Source organism: Pygoscelis adeliae, unplaced genomic scaffold (genome assembly GCF_000699105.1).
Source record: "Pygoscelis adeliae isolate BGI_AS28 unplaced genomic scaffold, ASM69910v1 Scaffold57, whole genome shotgun sequence".
Classification (NCBI taxonomy): domain Eukaryota; kingdom Metazoa; phylum Chordata; class Aves; order Sphenisciformes; family Spheniscidae; genus Pygoscelis; species Pygoscelis adeliae.
The window spans coordinates 17,664,470-17,687,617 of NW_008825615.1; the positions used below are offsets into that span (position 1 = coordinate 17,664,470).

The following is a 23,148-nucleotide window of genomic DNA, read 5'->3' on the forward strand; positions in this document are numbered from 1 at the left end:
TAAATAAGCATTCAAGATGTACAGATGTACAACTGATTACTAAGAACTTACTAAACTGTGGTGCTAAACTATATCACAGAGTTGATTTGGAAAAATGAATTCACTGGAGTCTGTTTCTTAAGGAAGACTTTACAAAGATAGATAACTATACCATTTCCTCATGTCAAGGCACAGCAGGGACCGGCTGCTCCCTGGGGTCAGGGTGCCAGGAGCGATGGGGGCTCTCTGGGACAGCAAGACAGGGCCTGGCAGCCCGGGGCCCATCCCACCTTCCCAGCCAGGAGCAGGGCAGCTGGGGGACACTGGGGCAGCCCCAGTCCCAGGCATTAAGCACCTCTCTGGGGACTGGGACAGGCTGAGGCTGGGCTGGGACATGGGCCCATGGGTGGGCCCAGCTCAGTGGGGCCCATGGCCAGGTAGGGCAGGGCTGTGGGGAGCTGGAGACTGGCCCTGCTGCGGCATCACTGGGGCAGGAGCTAATGGCCTCTGGGGCTGAAATGGGGTCCTGGGCCATGGGCAGGGTGGAGACAGGCCCCAGGGGGCTGGGCAAGGCCAGAAAGGGCTGTCTGCTAGAGCAATCTGGGCCCTTACATATTGTCTTGTCCTTTTTGGATTAATCCTGTGGGTCATCTTTTATCAGTGAATGGCAGAAATATCAGGGCATTTTTCTTCTTTTTATGCTATAGGATGCTATTTTAGGGGAAAGTGATAGGGGCTTCATAAACAAAGCTATAACAAAAATCCTGAGACCATGTGTTAACAGACATAAAGATATCTTGTGCTGCTGTCTTCCTGATGGCAGAATACGTGAATTTTTGTACAACCGTCCTGGAAAGAAGCTGCTGTGGGTAGGACTGATGTGTTGAATGCCAAGAGGGATTCTCTCCCAGCATGCTTTTGTGGCATGTGACAGAATAGCGAACTAGTTAGTTTCCTGTGCCTAATATTGACAGGTGATGCCTTTTGGTGGGCAAACTGATTCTTTTTAAGACCAAGTTTTTCAGATGACACTAGACAGTGTCGAGAGACATTCAGAGTAATTGGAAAACTATGAATTATTTTTTCTTTCAATATTACTCATTCATCAAAGTAGTGCTCGTGATTCATGAGGAAATAAAAATAACATTGCCTTTAAAAGACAACCATCAAAATAATTTCTCAGTCTTTTGCAACAGTCGCTGTACCACTTACAGAATATATGTAGGTACAGCAGATTTTTGATTAATGAATGAAGCTTAGTTGCCTTACCAAATGGTTGAATGAAACAGGATGATTAATGAAAGACAGAGTTAAGTCTTTTCATATTATTACTGATCAATTTTATGATGAGTAGACATGTTTCCAAGTTTACATACTAAAGTTATACCTGTAATATTTTAATAAAATTAAGGGACTGTTTGCACAGATCGACACTTAATTCTGTCAGTTGGGAAGGCCACAGTTTTTACAAACAGAACAGATTTTACTTGCTATATTCAGAAAGAAAAAAAAAAGAAAAGTCATAACTGGAATTGATTTTTCTGCTGCAGATGAACTATATTTCATTTTTCATTTGGAAAAGTAATTTAAGTTTCCTGTTTTTCAATAGCCATCCTGCTTTCCAAAAGGAGGTTGATTTATTTAAAAATATGATGTTAAAGAAAAAAAGAATTTCATTAAATGACAATCAGGTTATATGCATGTTAAATTTACCAAGTGTGTGATCTTCTGTGCTTTTCCTTAACAGCTGTAGTCTTATATTTTCTACTTCCTCAATCTAATATGGGCACCTTCCTTCCAAGAATATTTTTCTCTTCTAAAGCCTGCATTTATTATAAAACTACAAAATTGTCAACTGAATTTAAAGAGAGTCTGTTCTTACAACTCAGTAATGGCAGTTCCTACATGAAGCTTGTCCATTAAGCCAAAAGTGCACAAAGACTTATAAAACTTGGAAAACTGTCAAGCATCCCACGAGTGTTTGTAAATATGCTGTGCTGCCAAATGTGTCACAGAATGGAATTATGAGAGAGTGGAAATTCCTTGGCTGAAAGGACAGAAAGGCTTTCATCAATATGACAAGTGAAGTCTGTCCTGGGCTCCTTAGTGAAGGTTATAGACATAGTAGTGGAGTGAGAGGATATTCTTGACAAACATGTTTCTTTTTCCTGAGAGTATTAAATCTGAACTTAAGTGAGAGGTCATTTTACTTAATACACAGAAATTAACAAAAAAGTGGAAACAAGCCAAAAAAGCAGCAGTATTTTAGAATTGTTAGTTTGGGACTGATGCTTCAGTTGACTATGGTATATTCAAACTGAAAAAAAATGAGACTAAATATAACTACAGCTCCATCTAAAATTGGAAATGCAGATAACACCTGGCATTATTTTACATATGTATATGTATTTAAATATGCATATATATGTGTATAGACATATACAGAGAAAGTATACAAATACAGTAGTCATTGAGGTTGACATCTGGAGAATCTACTCTTATGATGATAGCTACATTTAGAAAGAAATTAGGTAAGAATCTGATCCATGCTTTATATTTGTGCTAACCCAAGAAATGCCTAAAATGACCATTAATCTCCATTCTTGGTGTAGAAATTTCTTAGATACCTAGACAGCCTTTCACACATGCAGTGTAGTGTTCTTCTCTGGAGTGAGATATGTTGCTCTTGGTTGTCATTGCTAATGCTTGAAAGGGCTAGTGGAAATAATTTTCTACAATAATATCATAATTAAACATTAATTTAAGTAGAAAACTTGTCCTCATTCCCTTGTAAGTCTTTAGGGAGGCAAACACACTTACTGCCTCCTAGGAGAATTCCCTATTTTCCAGATTACAGATTCTCAGTCAAGAGGTTAAGAAGTCAGTCAGACTCCGGTATCCATCCATGTTAGATGTCTACCATGGAGATATCTACACCTAAGCTATTATTCATGAAATCTGCTCCTGCCCTTTAAGTACTGTTTCTCTCCATTGACGATAAAGGAAGTCCAAAACAACTAGGACACCGTAGGCAGTACATCTGGTCGCCACACTAAAACATATCTTCCATGCTTCATATACCCGATCCCAGAAGAAGCAGATGTTGGCAAGTGATCAATAAAATTTGTTAGATCATAGAATCATAGAACAGCCCAGGTTAGAAGGGACCTCAAAAGATCATCTAGTCCAATCTTTCATGGGAAAGGGAGCCTAGATGAGATTGTCCAGCACTGTCCAATTGCACCTTGAAAACCTCCAGTGATGGGGACTCTACCATGTCCCCAGGGAGGTTGTTCCAGTAACTGATTGTTATCACTGTAAAAAATTTCTTTCTAATGTCGAGATGAAACCTCTCCCAGTGCAACTTGGACCTGTTGCCCCTTGTCTTCTCCATGTGGCTCCCTGTGAAGAGAGAGCCTCCATCCTCTTTGTAACCGCCCTTTAAGTACTCGAATACTGTGATGAGGTCCCCTTCTGAGCCTTTCTTCTCCAGGGAGAAGAGACCTAACTCCTTCAGCCTTTCCAAATAGGGCAGGTTCTCCAGCCCTTTGATCATCCTCATTGCCTTCCTTTGGACCCTCTTCAGTCTCTCCGTGTCTTTCTTGAATTGTGGGGACCAGAACTGGACACAGTACTCTAGGTACAACCTGACAAGCGCTGAGTACAGTGGGATGATCACACCTCTATCTCTGCTAGTAATGCCTTTCTGGATGCAGCCCAGGAACCTATTTGCCTTCGTTGCTGCAGTGGTTCACTGCTGACTCATGTTCAGGTTGTTGTCCACTAGGACCCACAGGTTCCTTTCAGCAAGGCTGCTCCCCAGTCACACAGATCCTAGACTGTACTGTACTCCTTGGTTATTCCGACCCAGGTGCAGGAATTTGCACTTGTCTTTGTTAAACTTCATACTGTTCTTGCTAGTCCACTCTTTCAGCCTGTCCAGGTCTCTCTGTAAGATGGCTGACATGTCACCCTCACCGCCCAGTTTAGCGTTGTCAGCAAACTTGGTGAGTGTGCTTTCAATACCATCATTCAGATCATTTATGAAGGTGTTGAAACAGTGTGAGGACCAGTATTGACCCCTGGGGGACCTCACTTGTAACAGGCTGCCAGCCTGAACTGTGCCATTGAATGTGGCAATTATGACAATTAAAAACTCTAGTCTCATTTGTTTCTCACAGTACAATAGGATATAATTTCTCATCTTATTGAATATCACCCTCTAAGGAACTAAAAGGCCGGTGTTAAACATTACCAGATCCTACAAAGGAACAGAACTGCCAGAAGAACAATTTTGTTCAATGAAGGGTATAATCATTCTGAGTCAACATCCTCATTCTTACAGAACAGACACCTTAAACATCCTTGAATGTATTTCAAATTCCATACAGATACTGTGAAAAGTTCTCCCTCCAGGATGTTTCACTATTTTCTGTATTCCACGGTAAGTATTGTGTGATGTGAATGCTCTGTACTGTCTGTGAATTTCCATACTTGGAGCTTCCATGTCAGACAATAAAACCTTCCTTAAAGGCCAACTTGTCATCTTTTAGCTCCTCACCATTTATATCAAGATTTTGCTTAATACAGTTTTAGATTTAAAAGTATTTACCATTTCCTTGTTTAGACTGTAGACTTACGAAGATAATTCTTTCCAGCATTTCTTTTTAAGCCTGAGTTTCAAACTCATACCTAGGCTGCTCACAGTTACTATAGAAACAGCAAATGCCCCACAGGAAATGAAAATATTTCTTATGCAACAACTGTTGAAGTTCATTAGCTACTTGTTATTGTCTTTGAGGGTAATCATAGAAAATGATGTAATTTTTAGCCTCAGTAAGTGTTCCAGCTTTAGACTGTAGAATGTGAGTTACATAGTAGTCATGTGGTAAAAAAGAAAATGTTGTGTCAGACTTAGCAATGCTAGTGGCAAAGAATGTGTCCAGGGTTAGTGATAAGGTTGTTGTACAGTGCATACTGAAGTTAGTGGCACTAAATTTTGTTACAGTTATTTGAATTATATAAAGCTAGTATTTTTTTTTTTGTGTTGCACCTGCTTCTTCATATCCTGTCATACCCTCAGAATTAGGATAAGTGGTTGAGATATTATTGTGGGAAGAAGTTGTGGAGTGGACACAGAGAAAAAATCTGGACTGCTCTGTTCTGTAGCACAGGTTTTTATACATGTGGAAAAAAGTCAAATGGCAGCTGAGCTTGATCTCATAATCAAATCCTTTACTTATGTGATTCTTTTTTTTGTTTACACCTCCTTTTTCTATCCAAGTCAATAAAGTTTCACCTGAACATGATGGGATCTTGTTTGATTGTACTTCTATAGCCTCTTAGTCTCATGAGTTGTAATCAAAATTTTCTTGCAGCTTCAGGAGAAAACAGGACAGAACATAGCAGAATGTCTGAGATTAATGAGAAGAAAATGAATGTGTCTGATTCAGTCTTGGTTATGTCTTTTCAATATAATGCTGATATATCAGCATGTTCCATAACTTGTATTTTTCCAGGTACAACTGTGCCAGCATTGTTGAATAGCACCTCCAATCAACTTTACCTGCATTTTCACTCTGACATTAGTGTGGCAGCAGCTGGTTTTCACCTGGAATACAAAAGTAAGACTGCTTGCTTTTTGAAACATTCTCAGGAAAAAGTATGTTTATGGAAAGGGAATGTGGGTTTTTTTGTTGTTTTTTTTTTTTTCCCCTGACTACCAAAGTCTACTTGGCATGATCCTGATATAAGTGATATCTGTTAAACCGAAGTTTTAAATGAAGCAACATTTGAAATTGCTGGAAACCAGCTTTCACAAATTAGCAGCTTATAACAAATCAACCTGGCAATTCAGAACAACATTTTAAAAACGTGGGGTTTAATTATACTGTGGGGTTTTTTTCAACATATTTCAGCTTAGTTCTGAAATTTAGGTAACAAAAAAAAGTAATAGTTTCACTGCTTGGAAATAGATAAAACCAGAACACATAACGTGTTTTTTTTCCTATTTATACATGTATATATCTATTCCTTGCTGTTCTTTCCTTTCCTTCAAATTCTTTTCACTCCACAAATTGCTGTAATTACAAAAAAAAAAAAAATTATAATCCCAGAGCTACAAGGAAACACTACAGTTATCTTGGTAAATCACTGGTGGTATGAACAGAATAACCTAGGAAGGTTAACGGCAAATTCTGCAATATATCAACTTTGTATATGTTTTGTGAGCAGCTTGGTTCTAAAATACAAAGGTTTGGTGTTATAAACATCAGTGGATTACCTCACATAATCATATCTAATTAAAACATGCATGTTTGTATTATTACCTCTCTCAAAAACTTTAAATACTATAGAATATAATAAATTCAGCACATGTGCTTGCATAGTATTTTTTTAACTGGAAATGGTTATTACTAAGAGTATTGTAGTCTTTAAAAAAATAATGTGATGATGAGTTAACAGCCTGATTAATGTTTTGATGAAGGTCACAAAGTAAATCCTCTTTAATTTTTGAACGTGAACATGCTCTATTTTCTTACAAAGGACATTCAAGAATTTTCTTGAAAATGGAGTTCAGTTTTGTATTACATGTCTTCCAATATTAATGTTTAAAAATGTTAATATTGTTATTCATCTTTTTTAAGAAGTACACATAAGTAAACACATGAATGATCTTTAATAAGCTCTATTTAAGATTGAGATTAAAAATTATATAAAATATAAATATGTACAGAATTTTGAAAGACCAGATTTTCAGCTCATAACAAATATTTTAAAGCAAACATAATCCACAAGATAGTCTTATGTTTTCATTTAGTTTCCTGTTTATTTCAAGCATTTATATGCAAGCATGTTGTAGGGTTTTTAATATAATCATTCTAATGGTGATGTAGAATGAGAATATGACTATGACTTCTGCAGAAATTTTTTTAGAATCTACTATTTTGACAAAGTTCTCATTTTTTGTCTGGGGAACCTTCCTCCCCAATTGGTCAGCCTGTTTTCCTCCCCAAGCCTTTCGCCTTAACCTGCAGTGATAGTGTAATTTCATATGAAGTGTAAAGAAGTATAAATTTATTCTAGGAAGTTGCTGTACAATGAACATTTTGAAGTTCAATTTTTATCTTTTACTGTATCAGTTTTATTATCCCTGTGAGTCCTGAAAGAAATGTGTTCTGTTAACAAGTAAAAAGTGTTTGGGCTCATGCAAGGTCTCTTGGATTTATGCTTTTGTTTGTCTCCTAATTGCCAGTCCCACAACTGTGCTCTGTTAAAGCATCTATTGACTTCAGTGGTTCCAATATTTCAATGCCAGGGTTTTTTCAGAAGTGCAACTCAGTACAGGTCAAGGTAACAACATTCAACATTCAGAGCTTTGTTAACTATTCTGTTGACAGTCTGGCAGGAAAGAATAATTTCCTTTCTTACGTGGCTATATGGTCTCTGCAGGGCTAGCAGGAGTACAGTACATCTATGTGTGTCTCTGAATACAGAAACTGAGCAAATCCCTACAAGCGAGAATTTAGTGTTTTATATTGACCAGTCACCTTTTTAGAACAAGAAAGAAGCAGAGAAGGAAATACTTTTCCATGTAACAAGATGCAGATATCGCTAGTATTTGATTATGAATTCTGAAGCCTGTGGTCATTCGGTCACCTACTGTTTGAAGCAGCATTGGAAAAATAAATACCTTTGGTTCAGAAGTCAATCTAAAATTTGGAATAAAAATGTCCTTTTGTTGAGGAGTTGTCTTACTAAAGCAAATACAGAAATGTTTGATGTCTGGAAAAGAGCATTCAACATGAAATGCTATGTTAGAACGTCAGGTACTTTTGATAAAAGCAAAGGAAAAGGAGGGCTAGGTTCATAGTCTTTCTAAATAAAATGTACTGCAGCTGTAACATTCAGCTATAGTATGAGGCCTCAGTTCAAATCTTTCATCTTGCAGAAATTTGAACATCTGAGTAGTCATAGTGGGGGTCCTCAATATCTACTGTTAAGGTTGTTCTACTTAATAAGCAGCTGTAGCAGGATTTATATCAGTATTCTAATTACCAGGAAAAATGGTCAATCATTGAAGTTCAGCTTATATTGAAACATTTTGTAAAAAGTAGTAGAGCACTAAGATCAGATGTATAAAGAATACACCACTGTTGTGAGGCCAGAGACCTATGTTTAATGTGTTCATTTAGAGGACAGAGCTGGACTTGGATGTATGTAGGATGTAGGCAATTGGTCATGATACTTAAGTGGGTACATGATTTTCAGTTCTTGTTCGAATATGTGTTTTAGAAGTTTCTGGAATGGAATTATAGAAGAGAACTTAGGAGTTTGTCTCCTGTGCTGAAATTCTCTCTATACGTCTGTGATAAGGATATTCCTCTGAGTAACAGCAATGTGGGTTCAAATCATTGCAGGTAACAAAGACCTTCTCTCTTACTTTTTGTAAGTTGTCAGTAGCTGCTTTGCAGGAGTCCACTCTGTTGCCTTCTTTCAGTTTGTCCTCATTGAGGACAGAGGAAAAACAATGGATTCTGGACCCTGCAGTAAGAAAGGCCTTCTTCCCCATTCATCAATTCTGCTCTTTATTGTAGTGCTTCTCTTTTATTTTATGTAGTAACAACAAAAGGAAATTCAGTGATGTATGGAAAAAAGTAGTATTTCACACATGAATGACGGATTTCCAGAAAGATTTATATAACATCCCTTTCATTTCCTGATCAGAAATGAAAAAGCTGAGGGGACATACTACATTAGAGAGAGGAAGAGAGAGCAAAAAATTGCTGGGAAATATTGTCGATAAGTAAGAGCTAGTATCAGTATAGATTCATTTAAAAAAACAACAAAATTGTGCCAGTTTATACGAGCTTAGTCTTATAAAAGACTAAGCTTTATAGCTTAGTGTCCCTTAGTTTTATAAAAGAAAAGAAAAAGAAATAACAATAAATGACAATAATATAATCATGCAAGCAAACCAGAATTAATATGTATTTATGTATTTTAAAAATCTCCAGCATAGCACTTCAGCAATGTAGATGCAGAGTACTAGCTATTTAATGGTGTTTTACCTATGGACAGACAGAAAGTTCATAGAGAAGAAAGACTCCAAAAATTGAATTTTAGCTAGTACTCAGAGAACTAAAATTGGTGGGCACACTTTTTATTTCATTTTCAACTAGGTCATTTTGTTCTTTTTTAAAGTATTTTGCTATAGAAATTTGGTGGGTCTTCCATGATCCTGATTAAAATTTTATAATGGTTTTATTTGAACTATTTAACTTTTAGCTGTGCTTATTTCAGTATTTGAGTAATGCTTTTATAAATATAAATGCAGTTCTAGATAGTTCCTGCTCTTTCGTGGAAGGGGAATGGCTTTGTTTATTAAGTTGTTTTCCTGAGCAATCAATTGCTGTCAGTCAAAACTAGCAATAAAAATTCACAGTTGTTCTGATTTTTTATTGTATTTCAGGGAAATCCACAGAGATCATGACTTAATTATATTTTCTGAAACAATAAACCAAAATACCAAACTTCATAGCTACCTACATCATTCATGGTATACAATTGTCATGGTTTAACCTCAGTTGGCAACTGAGCACCACTCAGCCGCTCGCTCACTCCCCCCTCAGTGGGATGGGGGAGAGAATCGGAAGGGTAAAAGTGAGAAAACTCGTGGGTTGAGATAAAGACAGTTTAATAGGTAAAGCAAAAGCCGCGCACACAAGCAAAGCAAAACAAGGAATTCATTCACTACTTCCCATCGGCAGGCAGGTGTTCAGCCATCTCCAGGAAAGCAGGGCTCCATCATGCGTAACGGTTACTTGGGAAGACAAACACCATCACTCCAAACGTCCCCCCCTTCCTTCTTCTTCCCCCGGCTTTATATACTGAGCATGACGTCCCATGGTATGGAATATCCCATTGGCCAGTTTGGGTCAGCTGTCCTGGCTGTGCCCCCTCCCAGCTTCTTGTGCACCTCCAGCCTTCTCAGTTGGTAGAGCACGAGAAACTGAAAAGTCCTTGACTAGTGTAAACACTACCTAGCAACAACTAAAACATCGGTGTGTTATCAACATTGTTCTCACCCTAAATCCAAAACACAGCACTGTACCAGCTACTAGGAAGGAAATTAACTCTATCCCTGCCGAAACCAGGACAACAATCTTAGAGTTCTTTTCTGCTGCTACACATACATAGTTCCCAGTTAGCATTAATTGAAATTATATGTATGTGTCAGAGGACACTGGATCCTTTAATATGGTTTTAGATATAAGTATTTGGAAAGAGAAAAAGCTATCTGTCTTTGAAATTGAGAAAGCTGTAATGCTTTCCATAAGGCAAAATTTTTGCAAATCCTCTTTTCACATTTCACATTGTATTGCATCTTTTTTTTTTTTATTTTTTGCTTTCTTTTAATTTAGGAACCAGGCTTAGTGCTTAATCCTAAAATATTTCAAGAAAATTATGTAAGTAAATGAGCTTTGTTTTAAATCTTTTGAGGATGAATAGAAAATATTACATGAACAGGAAGTGCAATTAAAGTTCCTCTGTATTCATTGTTCTTTGATTAACAAGAATCATAAATTATTAGAACTAAAACCACTAAAACCCTTCCTATGCAAACACCCAGTAGGTACGAGAGTGTTAGTTCTGGAACAGTGAAGGGATGGCCTTACACTTTAATATAACTCCTTCTCTAGTGAGAAGGTTTATTCCCCTAGAATTTAGGGAAGTGATCGTGCCCCTGTACTCGGCACTGGTGAGGCCACACCTCAAATACTGTGTTCAGTTTTGGACACCTCACTACAAGAAAGACATTGAGGTGCTGGAGTTTGTCCGACAAAGGGCAACGAAGCTGGTGAAAGGTGTAGAGAGCAAGTCTGATGAGGAGTGGTTGGGGGAACTGGGGTTGTTTAGCCTGGAGAAAAGGAGGCTGAGGGGAGACCTTATCATGCTCTACAACTATCTGAAAGGAGGTTGTAGCGAGGTGGGTGTCGGTCTCTTCTCCCAAGTAACTAGCAATAGGACGAGAGGAAATGGCCTCAAGTTGCGCCAGGGGAGGTTTAGATTGGACGTGAGAAAAAATTTCTTTTCTGAAAGAGTGGTTAAACATTGGAAGAGGCTGCCCAGGGAAGTGGTTGAGTCACCATCCCTGGAAGTATTTAAAAGATGTGTAGATGCGGTGCTTAGGGGCATGGTTTAGTGGTCATGGTGGTGTTGGGTTGACGGTTGGACTCGATGATCTTAGAGGTCTTTTCCAACCATAATGATTCTATGATTCTATGATTCTATGATTCTATGAATTTTGTCATTTACTTTAGGTTGTTTTTGTGTTAGGCATCAAGAATATAGGTATAAGTTGGTTGTCCAATTTGAGTGGTCACAGTCAATTTGTATGCTACAGTCAAATTGGTGACTTAGATTTTTTTTTCTTTGGTGTTTTTGTTTTTGTTTTGCTTGTTTGTTTTTTTTTTTTAAGTCAGACGCACAAACTCACTCAAATTAAAAGAAATAACTGCTCAGTGTCTTAGAAAAATTTCATTCTGGTCACAACATAATTGTAAGTATTGTTGAGAGCCACTGCGTGGCATTGTTTCTTGTTATTTCAGAGGGTTGTAGGTGTTAAATTGGTTGTAGTAACTTATGATGAAAAACAAAGCAGTAAATATATGCAACAGATAACTGTAGGAAAGACAGGAATTAATCATTTAAACTAATCCTTCATATTAATGTTTTTTCTTCCCCCAAACTGTGACAGAATAAATAACAATTATTTTCACAGCCACCAGCAAGTCCAATCAAAATGTGCTTTGTTGAATTTCTAATATGTACAACAGTAGGAAGAATAAATATTCCCACTATTTGATTGAATTCCTTTTAATCTTAATGAACAAAGGAAACAACTATCCAAACGGTATGGTTCAGAAATGTGCCTGTTTAATTCAATTGCATTTGTGGGCACTGATGTTTCAAGCTTGGTCTTAAAATATCATTTATTAATTCAGTAGTAGTTTCAATATTTTCTTTAATATACAAACAACAAAAAAAAAGTCTGGAAATAATAAGTGTTTGCTCATACAGCATGCTGATTGAACCTCTCAGTTGAAGTCAGATTTGTTTTAGTAAGAACTGAATATATGATGCATATAGATAAACATGTAGATTTAGGCCACAAATGTCTATAAGTTTATGTGTGAACATATCCAAATGTAATGATTAGAATTAAAATATTTCAGTAAAAATCCTGTTTTATCCAATCAATATTTTAATAGTGTCATCTAGCCTTATTACCTTGAATTAGGATATATGGCACAATTCAGAATCATTCTTTTTGTAAGCTTTTGTTTTACCACTATACCAAGATAATTTAATATGTGTGAAAACATAAGCTTACTTTTAATTACTGTCTCCTTTTCTGAAGCTGCTCTATTAAGTGTTTTCAAGGGCTAAAGATTCTCAGGAGCTGAAATAATGGATTCACTGGTAAGAGGACTAGAGAACAGTGACTGTCTTTTGTAGTACTTCTCTATCATAAAGATCTCTAATAAATTCAAAGATAAAAATCAGACTAGCAGAGAAGAAAACGTATTCTTCTAAGTAGCATATTGTTTTTTGTAGGTCCAGATTAAGATCTTTCATGCAATTCGATCTTTAATGCGTCTCTTCAGCGCAGCAATCTTTCCTTTTTCCCTGTATTAAAGCAGGTGTGAATCATAAATATGCCATTTTTATTTTAGCAGGTCCTGATCCTATCAGTATGTCTATACAATTTACTAGCTGTTGACGTAAATCTCACCCCTCCTGCATTAATTCATTGAGATAAATGCATTTTCTTGGCTGGTGACTGAAACATGCAGTTTTGGAAGGGAAGGCTTGGGTTTTGATATGCAACATCATCAAAATGGAAAGAACAATTCACTCCAGCTTGATGTTTGTAATATAATAATGAATAATATGTTTCAGTTAGCCACACAGGGGTGGGAGAGAGGAATTCAAAAAAGAAAACCTGATGACTTTTGGTCAAGCTGTCAAGAAATTCTTGTGTTGTTCAGTTTGCAGCTTCCTGAAATGGACACTAATGGGTATTCACATTGTCAGATATGCCAGCAAGGATTTTCTTTCTGCCAGCAATGGCAGTGATGTTGGGACAGAATTTGAGGTAATTGTAGACATGTATGTAATTACGGAAGTGAGGCATATTTGTCTTATGTCACAGCGGAGCCAAGAAAGTATTTAGCAGGCAGTAAGTGGAAGAAGGTCAGGGAGAGGGTTATCATTCTTGACATTGATGTGTTCTCTCTTGTACTGCATAGCAGAAGCTGAGGTCTGAAGAGCATGCACTAAGCAATCCTTGTCCTTTTTTGACTGCTTGGACTTGACATTTAACATGTTTTCCCTTTATTACTGACTATTCACATACAATCTAGTTTAATGTATTTCAGAGTTTCTGAATATTTAAGTTCTCTAATTTGTCCCCGGATACCAGAATTTGTTTGCTTTCTCTCAAGCATTCTTTAGATTTTTGGACCAGTTCTAATGAAACTAGTTATCTAACTAAACTAGTTATCTAACCAAACTAGGCTAGTATTATGTAATGATTAGAATGATGAGGGTGAGGATTCACAATAATGTTTGACTTTGTTTCCAACTTCTTCTTTGCTTTTGGGGAGGTAATATTGCTTCTTAATGTCAGGTATATCAAATAAAGTCAATTATGAGTGGGTTTTGTATAGTGTTTTGTGATATTCTAATAGAATATTCTATATTATAAATTGTATCATCAGACCAAAGAAGTAGTATATACAGAGTAATATACAAAGTATAAGCAGCTAGTAGAAAGAAAAAGTTTCTACCAGGTTACTAGAATCTGTTAAAGATAAAATACGTAGTGTAATACTGTATCTAACAGTTGCACAGAAAATGACTTTAAAGATTTTCTTTTGATCACAGTCTATTTAAATTCTGTATGGTATTTAACTAATTATAAAAAGAGCTATATTACAAGCACATTATTAGTATTGCTATGCAGTCACTGTTATTTGTTTCTGTTACTCAGAAAAATCTGCAAAAGTAACTTTATTCATACAGATCTAAGACTGCAGGCCTGTAACTCTCAACACACAGGAATGCTAAGTTCAATCAAAATACAAATTTCTCGAGTACAGGAAGTGAACTCAAATTTATAGTCACAGAATTCAGCAAGTACATTGCTACCTATAAGCAATTTAGTCACAATGTCTTTGTCAGGTGCTTATTTATTTAATATTGGTGAGTTTGGAGCAGATCTTTTTAAATTTTATTTTCTATTCAAGAGTGAGAAGGGTAAGGAAATGCAGAAATAAGGCTTGGTTCACTTAAGTTGTGTCATAGAATAGAATAGAATAGAACACTAGATTCTCAAATTAGTAAACAATAGTCTATATGATGTAGTTTGAATTATTGAAATAAGATGTTACCCCTCACTTAATGCTGGAGCAAAGAGTTTGTGTGGATGCAAATCACAGCTACTTAGTACCTATACTCAAAGAAATTTTCCAGACATGGATACATTTATGGTATTGTGGAATACAGAGTGGTTGACCAAAAGAATGATACTAGGAAACTGCAACAAAACCAAAACCATTGAAGTTAATGATGATATCCTCACGCCTATTTGGAACATTGCAGTTCCACGTAATGACCACACATGAAGTCCCTAGTGGCCACATGAAGTCACCATAACGTCATTTGAAAGTTGATGATATTGGTAGAACACCAAAATTTGTAAATTCTGTGGTAGAAATTGCTGAAAATCTTTAAAGTGCGTTTAGATATTTTCTGAAATTATACATTCTAGTACACAAAGGAACTACTTCAGGGAGATCCTGTAGCTTGCAACTATTAAATAATTCTTTGTGTGCTAATTAGAAAATATTTAGTTTAATAACTCTTGCATCTGTTGTTATGAAGACTGCACTTCATACCTTGATAGCTGTCACTCAGCATTAGAATGGCTTGCCATTATCACTGTTCATTCCTGAAAAAAGTGAAATGTAGTAAGACTCAAGGGCACAGGACATAGAAAGAACACAGGATTATGGAACATATACCCAGGAAAGAAAAAAAATGGCTTGGCAATCACAATTTCAGGTGAAAGTATAAAAGCTATTTCCAACTTTTGTGTGCTTCATTAGGAAATATATATTTACTTCAACTAAACCTTGAGCTGCAAAAAACTGACTGGAAGTGGGTGAAGTGAAAAACACAAAATTCTTATGTGTGTATTTAAAATTTGTAAGGTATTTATAATTGAGTGATGAAAAGTAGATACATAAAGGTTTAGGGCATAAAGTTAAAACTGTTTCAAAATGTGCAAACAGCATTATCTGAAACAAAATTGTACTTCTGTAGAAAGAGTAGGGTCTCAGTGAATAATATCAGGTATTTTTTCATGATGAACCATCTGGAACAACAGACTCCAAAATGTCAGATACCAGAGTAAAGCCAAATATCATGTAATTTCTGTACTAAACACTCTGTCAAGTTGCACTTACTGTCACCAAAGGGGTTAGATTTCATAAGAAGACAGTGAGAGTTGTAGCTTTTAGTCAGTTACTTTTTCATACAAGTGAACTGAAGGACAGAGAGTATCACATTCAGGAAAATATTATTTTTGTCTGATTTTTACAGAATTTTGTGCTAATAAATTCTAAAGATCTGTTCTCACACATTGTGAAAATAATTTCCATTCTGTTCTGGCTTCTACACATCATATTTTAATAAAATATAGCAGTAAAATATTTATGTTTCAGTAGTAACTTTCTCTAATTAATAAATGACTTCACGATTAAGATTATACATTTTAAATTGATTTTTGGCTTCAAAGAAAGTTTTTAATTTTATAAGGGGTATGAGATTCTGTCTTCAGACCATAAACCGACAAACTAATTCTGCTCATCCTTCTGTTTGCAAAGAAAATCTTAAAAGCACATAATTATTGAATCTAATCAGCAGTTTCTCATCTGTCTTGTTCATTTGGAGCATTTTAGCTTAGATAGAATAGATGATATTTAATTTTCAGTTGTACTGATTAATAAACTCCTTAGATAAGCACATAAGGAAAAAAAAAGAAAAATTATATGCACTTGGCAAAAAGCAGAAGCTAGTACTTCAGGTTGCCAAATTTAGATGAACACATTTGATAAATTACTGATCATGGACAGTCTTTGTAAAACTAATCTTCTGTTTGCTAACACCTGACTTAAAAATAGTTAAGAACAGACTATCACACCTATGCAAAGACTTAGTTTTGGGTTAAGAGTGCAAAATTTCAAATGTCTGAACTTCTTTACAGTCAATGGAGTTGTCTAAACATAAGGAACACCCCTGGCCTTTAGTTGCTGTTCCAAAAGGCTCTATCACCTAACCTCAGTAGTTCTGCTCATCTATTGTTGAAAAGAGAGAATATGCATAAAGTGTATTCCCTCTTTCTCTCTCCATTTCCTTCACAAGGATAATAAAGAAAAAAAAAAAAAGGCTGTTTAATATACTAGAATTACCGTACTGGTTGAAGACAATAAAATGGCATAATATGTGATCAAAACATGACATAGTAATTGGTACAATCACAGTATGTAATCTTTGTGTTTCAGTCATACCACTTGTATTCTGCAGTGCAGTTCTGAAAACTTCTGTGTTTTAAACAAAACTTCAGTTTAATGTTGAAATAAATTTTTAATTAATGTTCTCTTAAAAAACTCAATGCTGTGGAAAGAATTCATTAGAGCAGAGAATATCAATGAAGAGCTGTTGTCCACTTATCTATGTTTTTTCAATCTTTGTGTTTACTTTCCTCAGCTGTAGGCCTTGCTGCCTGTCCAGAACCAGTAATTCCTAGCAATGGGATCAAATCAGGAGATAGATATATGGTGAATGATGTTTTGTCATTTCAGTGTGAGCCAGGATATACATTACAGGTATTTCTTTCTTTCTTTTTTCTTTGAATTATACAATGTGGAATAATCACAACAAAATGGCAATAGACCCACCCAAAACCTGTTTTAATGAAGAGTCTGTAGTGTATCCATAGAGGTGATTTAAGTAGAGTCTATGTGAGCACTCCCCCATTATAAAGCTATGAGTGTGTAGCGTGACTGGCCCTCAGTAAATCTGGGCTGACAAATCTTGCCTTAGATTAACATATCATTGAGCAGTAAAAACCATCAAAATGGACAATGAAATAACTTGGTTAAAATGTTTTGTCTAGAAAATGATTTTAGTACTATGCTTATTGAAACTGTACTATGTTTTTCCATTTTTGGAAGTGGTTCCTTTAGGTGAAATTTTAACCACAGTAGTAGAAATACATCATGGGATTTCGTATTCTGCTCAGAAATTGTAGAATTTCGTTTCTAAAGCAAATTTTATTCATGCTAAATCTACTCTTAAAAATCTTCCAACGAAAGAAATATTACAAATTAGTTCACAGATTGGGGATTTTCACTGTTCAAACACTGGTTTAGTTTCCCATGGTAGACATGTTATTGAGTTGCTGTTTGTAAATGTCACAGCACTACGAAAATCTAAGACTGAAATCTTTTTCCTTTCTTCATTAGTTCCTCTAATTCATTTACATATATTCCACCACTGGTGAGATACATTGAAAACATCTGAGTTCAGAATCTTTTGGGTGGTAATAGGTCTCACTCAAGACAATGTAAAAGCATACCATGGTATCAGAGAAAGCAAAGCATCACAACTTCTGCTCCAGAGAAGGATAAAGTCATGGCTCCCTGCCTGATGTTTGCCAATTCAGTGCTCCCTCAGTATGTATAGGCTTATTCTTTGGTCTCAGTATTCCTTACCATTCTCCTAAAATTCAGACAGGATTCAGACTGAACATCTTAGCTCTAGGCTAGCTGTGGGAACACCTGCACTTGAAAAGTCTCTTCAGGTAATCAGCAAAATGCTTACCTTTTCGGTCAAGTCTTTAACCTAATCCATGCTCTTTACGTTTATAGCATGACTTGAAACAGCCTATATCAGAAGCATCCCATATCCATAGCAAAAATATTCTGTCATATATGTATCTTACTAATTCTCTTACTCTAGAAAAGATTCAAGTCTTGTGCACAATAAAGCCTGCTCTATCCATCCTGAGCACTTGCTGCTCATTTAATGGTTCGAGGATTGCTTACAAGCCAGCTGAGTTTCATGCATAAACCCCTTAAGTTTTTCTCTTTCCAGCAAAGGAAAATTTAATATTATTTTGAAAATACCTACTGGTTAAAAACCTTTAACTTTTGGATTTCATTAACTTTATTTTCCCTATTTCATCTCTCCCTTACAGTATCCTTTGTAGGCAGCAGTAATGACAGTAAGAAAATGAAAGACATACAAGATTTGATATCATATTTTTATTATATGGTCACTTCAAAAGGACTGGCTGTCATTAAAGCTTGACTCCCAAATAGATTCTGACTTCCATTTAAAGACTGCTAATGAAGCATTAACCTTTTTCTATTTCAAAATAGCATTAATTTAAGTATATGATGAAATGCCATACTCTATAGCCAAGGCAAAGGTATGTGAACTGAAATTTTATCTTCAGTGCTATTAATTTGTTAGAATGGGGTGCTGGCATGTTTTTAGCCTAGGTGAAGTATCACAGTTCAGTAATTATCACAAGCCAGAGACTCTTCCCAATAGGCTGTTTGCATCATGACACTTTGTTTTGGAGATTAATTCGGAAGAAAAAAGTTAAAGAGGTAGATATACAAAAGAATGTGCATTTGAACTCAAGGCTAGAAAACAAGCCCAAGCACTTCCACTAGTACAGATGTAGCTTGTATGTTCTTATAGTCCTTTTTTGTATGCATTGAGCTAAATTTGTTATTATTAAACCCTAGACTCAGGCCCTTCTATTTCAATGCAGAATCTATCTGGAAGTCAGCCTATAATAAACTTGGTTACACAACAATAAATATAATTGTATTTTAGGAGTTGTTGGATTAAATCAAAAGTAATCTCTTTTTTGCTTCTTTGAGAAAGATTCCTATTTTGAATATTTGTAGAAAAGTTGTGTGGAATTCTTTATGTATTTTTATTCAGTTCCACCCTATGGTGAAAGGATCAGGATCTGATGGTGATGCTGGTAGGCCTGTCATATAATTGCTGTTCATATAATTGCCAATAGGTGCTTAGCATCTCGTTACTGTGATCCAGGCCACTGCTTCTGAGCCATTAAGACTGAAATATATATAGGCGAATATCTGATTGTTGGGTAAGCCTATAGCAGTGATCTGAGAAGAAAGTGAAAAACTTACCCTATACTGTTTCCTCTGGAGATGGAATAGCATCTAATTCAATTTAGTCCATCTAAAAGCCAGCTATCTAATCTGAATCTGCTGTTTAGATAAAACAGCCACACACCTCCAAGGGATGATTCATACTAAGATTTTGTGTTAGGACAGGTACCTTACTCTGAAAGTATATTGTCTTTCTTCACTGGTTAGGATATCAGAAGGTTAACATGGGTATCTAACTTTAAAATGCTCAGTTATGGTGGTGTGACTCCTACTTGTATTGCCCGTCATATTGCACGCTCTTCTCTCCCTACATTTTCAACTATGAAACATCTGAATTTTGCATATGAAAAAAGGGGATGATTCCATTTTTATGACATGGATTAGAAATAGATAAACCCTCAAGATACAGCACCATTGAATTTTCTGTCCGTACTTAAAATAGTACTGCTGAAATATTAAGGTGGAGTGATAACAGTAGAATATGAATACTTGAGAAGTAGTTGGAATGAGTACAGGAAACCTTTTGAAGATACACATTGTTAGCCCTGAACTGATGTTTTGGATCTATTTTTACTTAGAAAAAAATCAGAAATGTGAGTTCATAAATACAGTATTAGTATAAAACAATCATGTATTTGTGAGGAAGAAATCTGCACATAAGAAACAGATCTGTGTTAATGCTAAACTTTAATACACTGTGTATATCACTATCATAAAACCACACAATGTCTCTTGTCTGTATGCAGGTCTTTTCTGTAGTCCTTGAATATGACTAACTGCACTTTTGGTTTTGTACTTACAGGGATTCTGTAATGAAATACTTTCTTAATATTTCATAGCATATTGTTCCTTAACTGTACTTCTTACCTCTATTTCCTCTATACAAATTTAATCCTATACTGTGGAATCTGACTTATAAAAAAACTAGTTTAATGATCTTGTCTAAAGTGTAAAACAATGACATTCAGTATCCAAATTCAACAGAAAAGAGTTTGAATATTTTCAAAATATTAATGAGGATTTCTATGCTGTATGGACTCTGCTGTAAGAAAGTGCATACACATATATGTGTAGTATGTTGCTCAGACAGGACAAGTAAAAATGGCTCTAAATTAAAAAGAATAATGAAAATAAGGTTCTACGAGGCGCAGTATGTTTGCTATTCAACAAGTATAGATCAGCATAACTTTGCAGATCCTTTTTTTTTTTTTTTTCACTCTAGCTGTGAATTTACCCTCAGTCTTTAGAGAACATATTCACAGCTAGCAATAACAATCAGGTGTGGATTAGTTTATAATTGAGACTTACCAGAAAAGTCACAGAGCTCAAACTACTACCTGGAGATGCATAAGAAAGGTAATTGCTAGCTGTAGGATTAAGTGTCTCCCCCCAGGAGGGGACTTTAAAAGACCGAAATCAGAGTGTGCTCTTGTTGGGAAGAGGCTTGAAGCCAGAGGAATCATTTAATTTTATTTTTCAAAAGATCTTTTATAACCCATTTTACTTTTTTTCCTGACTATGGTAGTTAAATTATGGCTTCCCCCTGACTCACATCAGAGACATGCAATCATAGAAGACTAGGAAGAGAGAATAAAATAAAACAGGGAATATTTCAAGTAACTAAGATTACACAATAAGTGCATGCACATTTTCCCTTTAAAATAAAAAGGTTGCTTTAAAAAAAAAGTATTTTATTGAATTGTTATCAATTTGTAACATTTTTATTAGAAAAAGACTAATATAATTTTTCATAATTTTAATGAAAACTGATTTTTTTTTTTCCTTCCAAACCATTTTTGGAAATGCTTCAGTTTGTCTTTCAGAAGCTGATTGTCTAAAATACTTAACAAAATGATTAATTAAAGTAGTTTTATTCTATACAATTCTGTATGAACTTTATTCAAGGTAGTGTGTGTAGTTTCTTTTTTGTAAACATACCAAATGATGTGGAAATAATTTCATCAGATGGATTTTCTTTTACTGCAGTTTACTTATTCTATCTTTTTTTTATTTTTATGAGAATTTGATTGCTATGGAAAAATAATATTTAAATAAATCTTCATATTATATTGATAAAATGTGTTACGTCACTGAATATTAGACTCTTAATACACTTAATAAAAATAGACAAGAGATGTTAAGTGATTTGCCCAAGTTTGTATATCCAAATGACTAAAACAGGAACTAAACCTTGCTCTCAGTCCCATGTCTCAATCTTTATTTCGGACTCTCTCACTCCTGCCAGTTTATTCAGCTTCCACATTCCAACAGCAGAATGTATAACCTGAGTTCCTCAGCGGACAGAATTGACAAAAAAACTTTTGTTTGCGCTACTGTTAAGTTTTCGCTTGAACTGTTACCAGTGCAAGCAAAGCTGGGAGCATTTTACAGTAGGTCCTGGGCAGCCACCTTGATGTATGTGGAAACAGGCTTTGCAGGTCACTTCCACCTACCACATGATTCTGCTTGGTTCTTGTGATGTTTCTTAAAAATAGGCAGAGTAAATTAAACATGACAGCTAAATAAAGAGGCACTTGTACTTTCATAGCTGTCTGCCAAGATGTTGCATGTATGCAGTGGGTCATGTTGTGAGGCCATGTGAGAGTTCAAGGCCTGCTGGTAATTGTGGGTGACTGCCTTGGTGTGGTCCACATCCTTACCTTCTGTAGCAAGCAGAGGTGGAACGAGTTCCTCTCTGGGTCTGCACTACTCACTCAGAGCAATGGTTGATTCACCCCAGATTGCAGCCTGAAAATGAACTAGTATGCTTATACTGTGGATGAGAACCCTGGAATTGAAATAGGGAGTGAACCAGTTTGACTGTATGAATGCATGCAGTCAGATGCCTCTGTCTTGTAACCAGCCGTATATTTAGTCAAAAATGTGAAGTGGTTTTCAAGTTATCAAAGGAAGAGTGCTTTAGAACATTTATCCAGTAAAAAAATAAGAACATAAAACCTGAAATATTTGAAAATAGAGTTTAACAAATTCATAATAGTAATTATAATGCAGTTGGTTGATATAAGAAAAGACACAGATAAAATGATCCAGGTCCTCTGAAGCTCTGCCTTCCTGGAAAGTCCCATAGTGAGTATCTGTAATCTAATATTTTGCGCTTTCCAAACAGGGCCGTTCTCATATTTCTTGTATGCCAGGAACAGTTCGACGCTGGAACTATCCATCTCCCCTCTGCATTGGTATGGACACTTCCTTGATTTCAGTGTGTTCTGAACATCAGTCAAAAGAAACGTCTTTGTCATGTCTATTGTTCCTTCACTTAATTCTGTTTCATTCAAAACTTTTTTGAGTTTCCATTTGTATCTATGAAATACAGAAAAATTATAATAATTTTTTTCTTTATATATAGTGTATATGCTATTTAAAAAAAAAATGTGAGAGTGGGCAAAGGAGGAAACCCAGATGTTTACCATTGTTTAGCTTGACCTGAATATTCTGCTCTGAATGAGGCTGAATCTTCTTCAGAAGGGTGAGGTAGTTAACACATTCCTTTTGCAGCATGCTCAGCTTGGAGAACCTTCTCAAGAACAAGGCAGGTCATGCAGGGAGCCGAGGAGACTACTCAAAGAAGCAGGCAGTCTGTCTGCAGTGGAGAGCAGCTCTGAAGCCAAGCCTTCAGGGGTGGTGGAATGAAAAAGAGTTTTAGGGATCCAGAAAAGTCTGGCTCTTTTCATCTGAGAAAGCTGTTAAACAGTGCTGAGTTAAAAAGCAAAGCTAAAAAGGATTTCCCTTTCAAGCACACTAAGACCTTACCCAACAGATCTGAGTTTTCCCTGTGTAGATAATAATCTTGTTCTACTGTATTGTTTCTTCATTACACAAAGTTTAAGAAAGTCAACATTCTGGTGTCTTTTGGCACGCT

The 23,148-nt window shown here is 35.9% G+C and overlaps 1 protein-coding gene across 1 annotated transcript in view; it reads left to right on the plus strand.

The window, feature by feature from the left end:
• Nucleotides 1–23,148, plus strand: part of CSMD1 (CUB and Sushi multiple domains 1) — a 1,045,142-nt gene that overhangs the window by 853,711 nt on the left and 168,283 nt on the right. Inside the window, exons 37-39 of the mRNA XM_009333261.1 lie at nt 5,499–5,603; nt 16,819–16,937; nt 22,396–22,465. Of these exons, the coding sequence (XP_009331536.1) occupies nt 5,499–5,603; nt 16,819–16,937; nt 22,396–22,465 (294 nt within the window). The remainder of the gene's footprint in view (nt 1–5,498; nt 5,604–16,818; nt 16,938–22,395; nt 22,466–23,148) is intronic.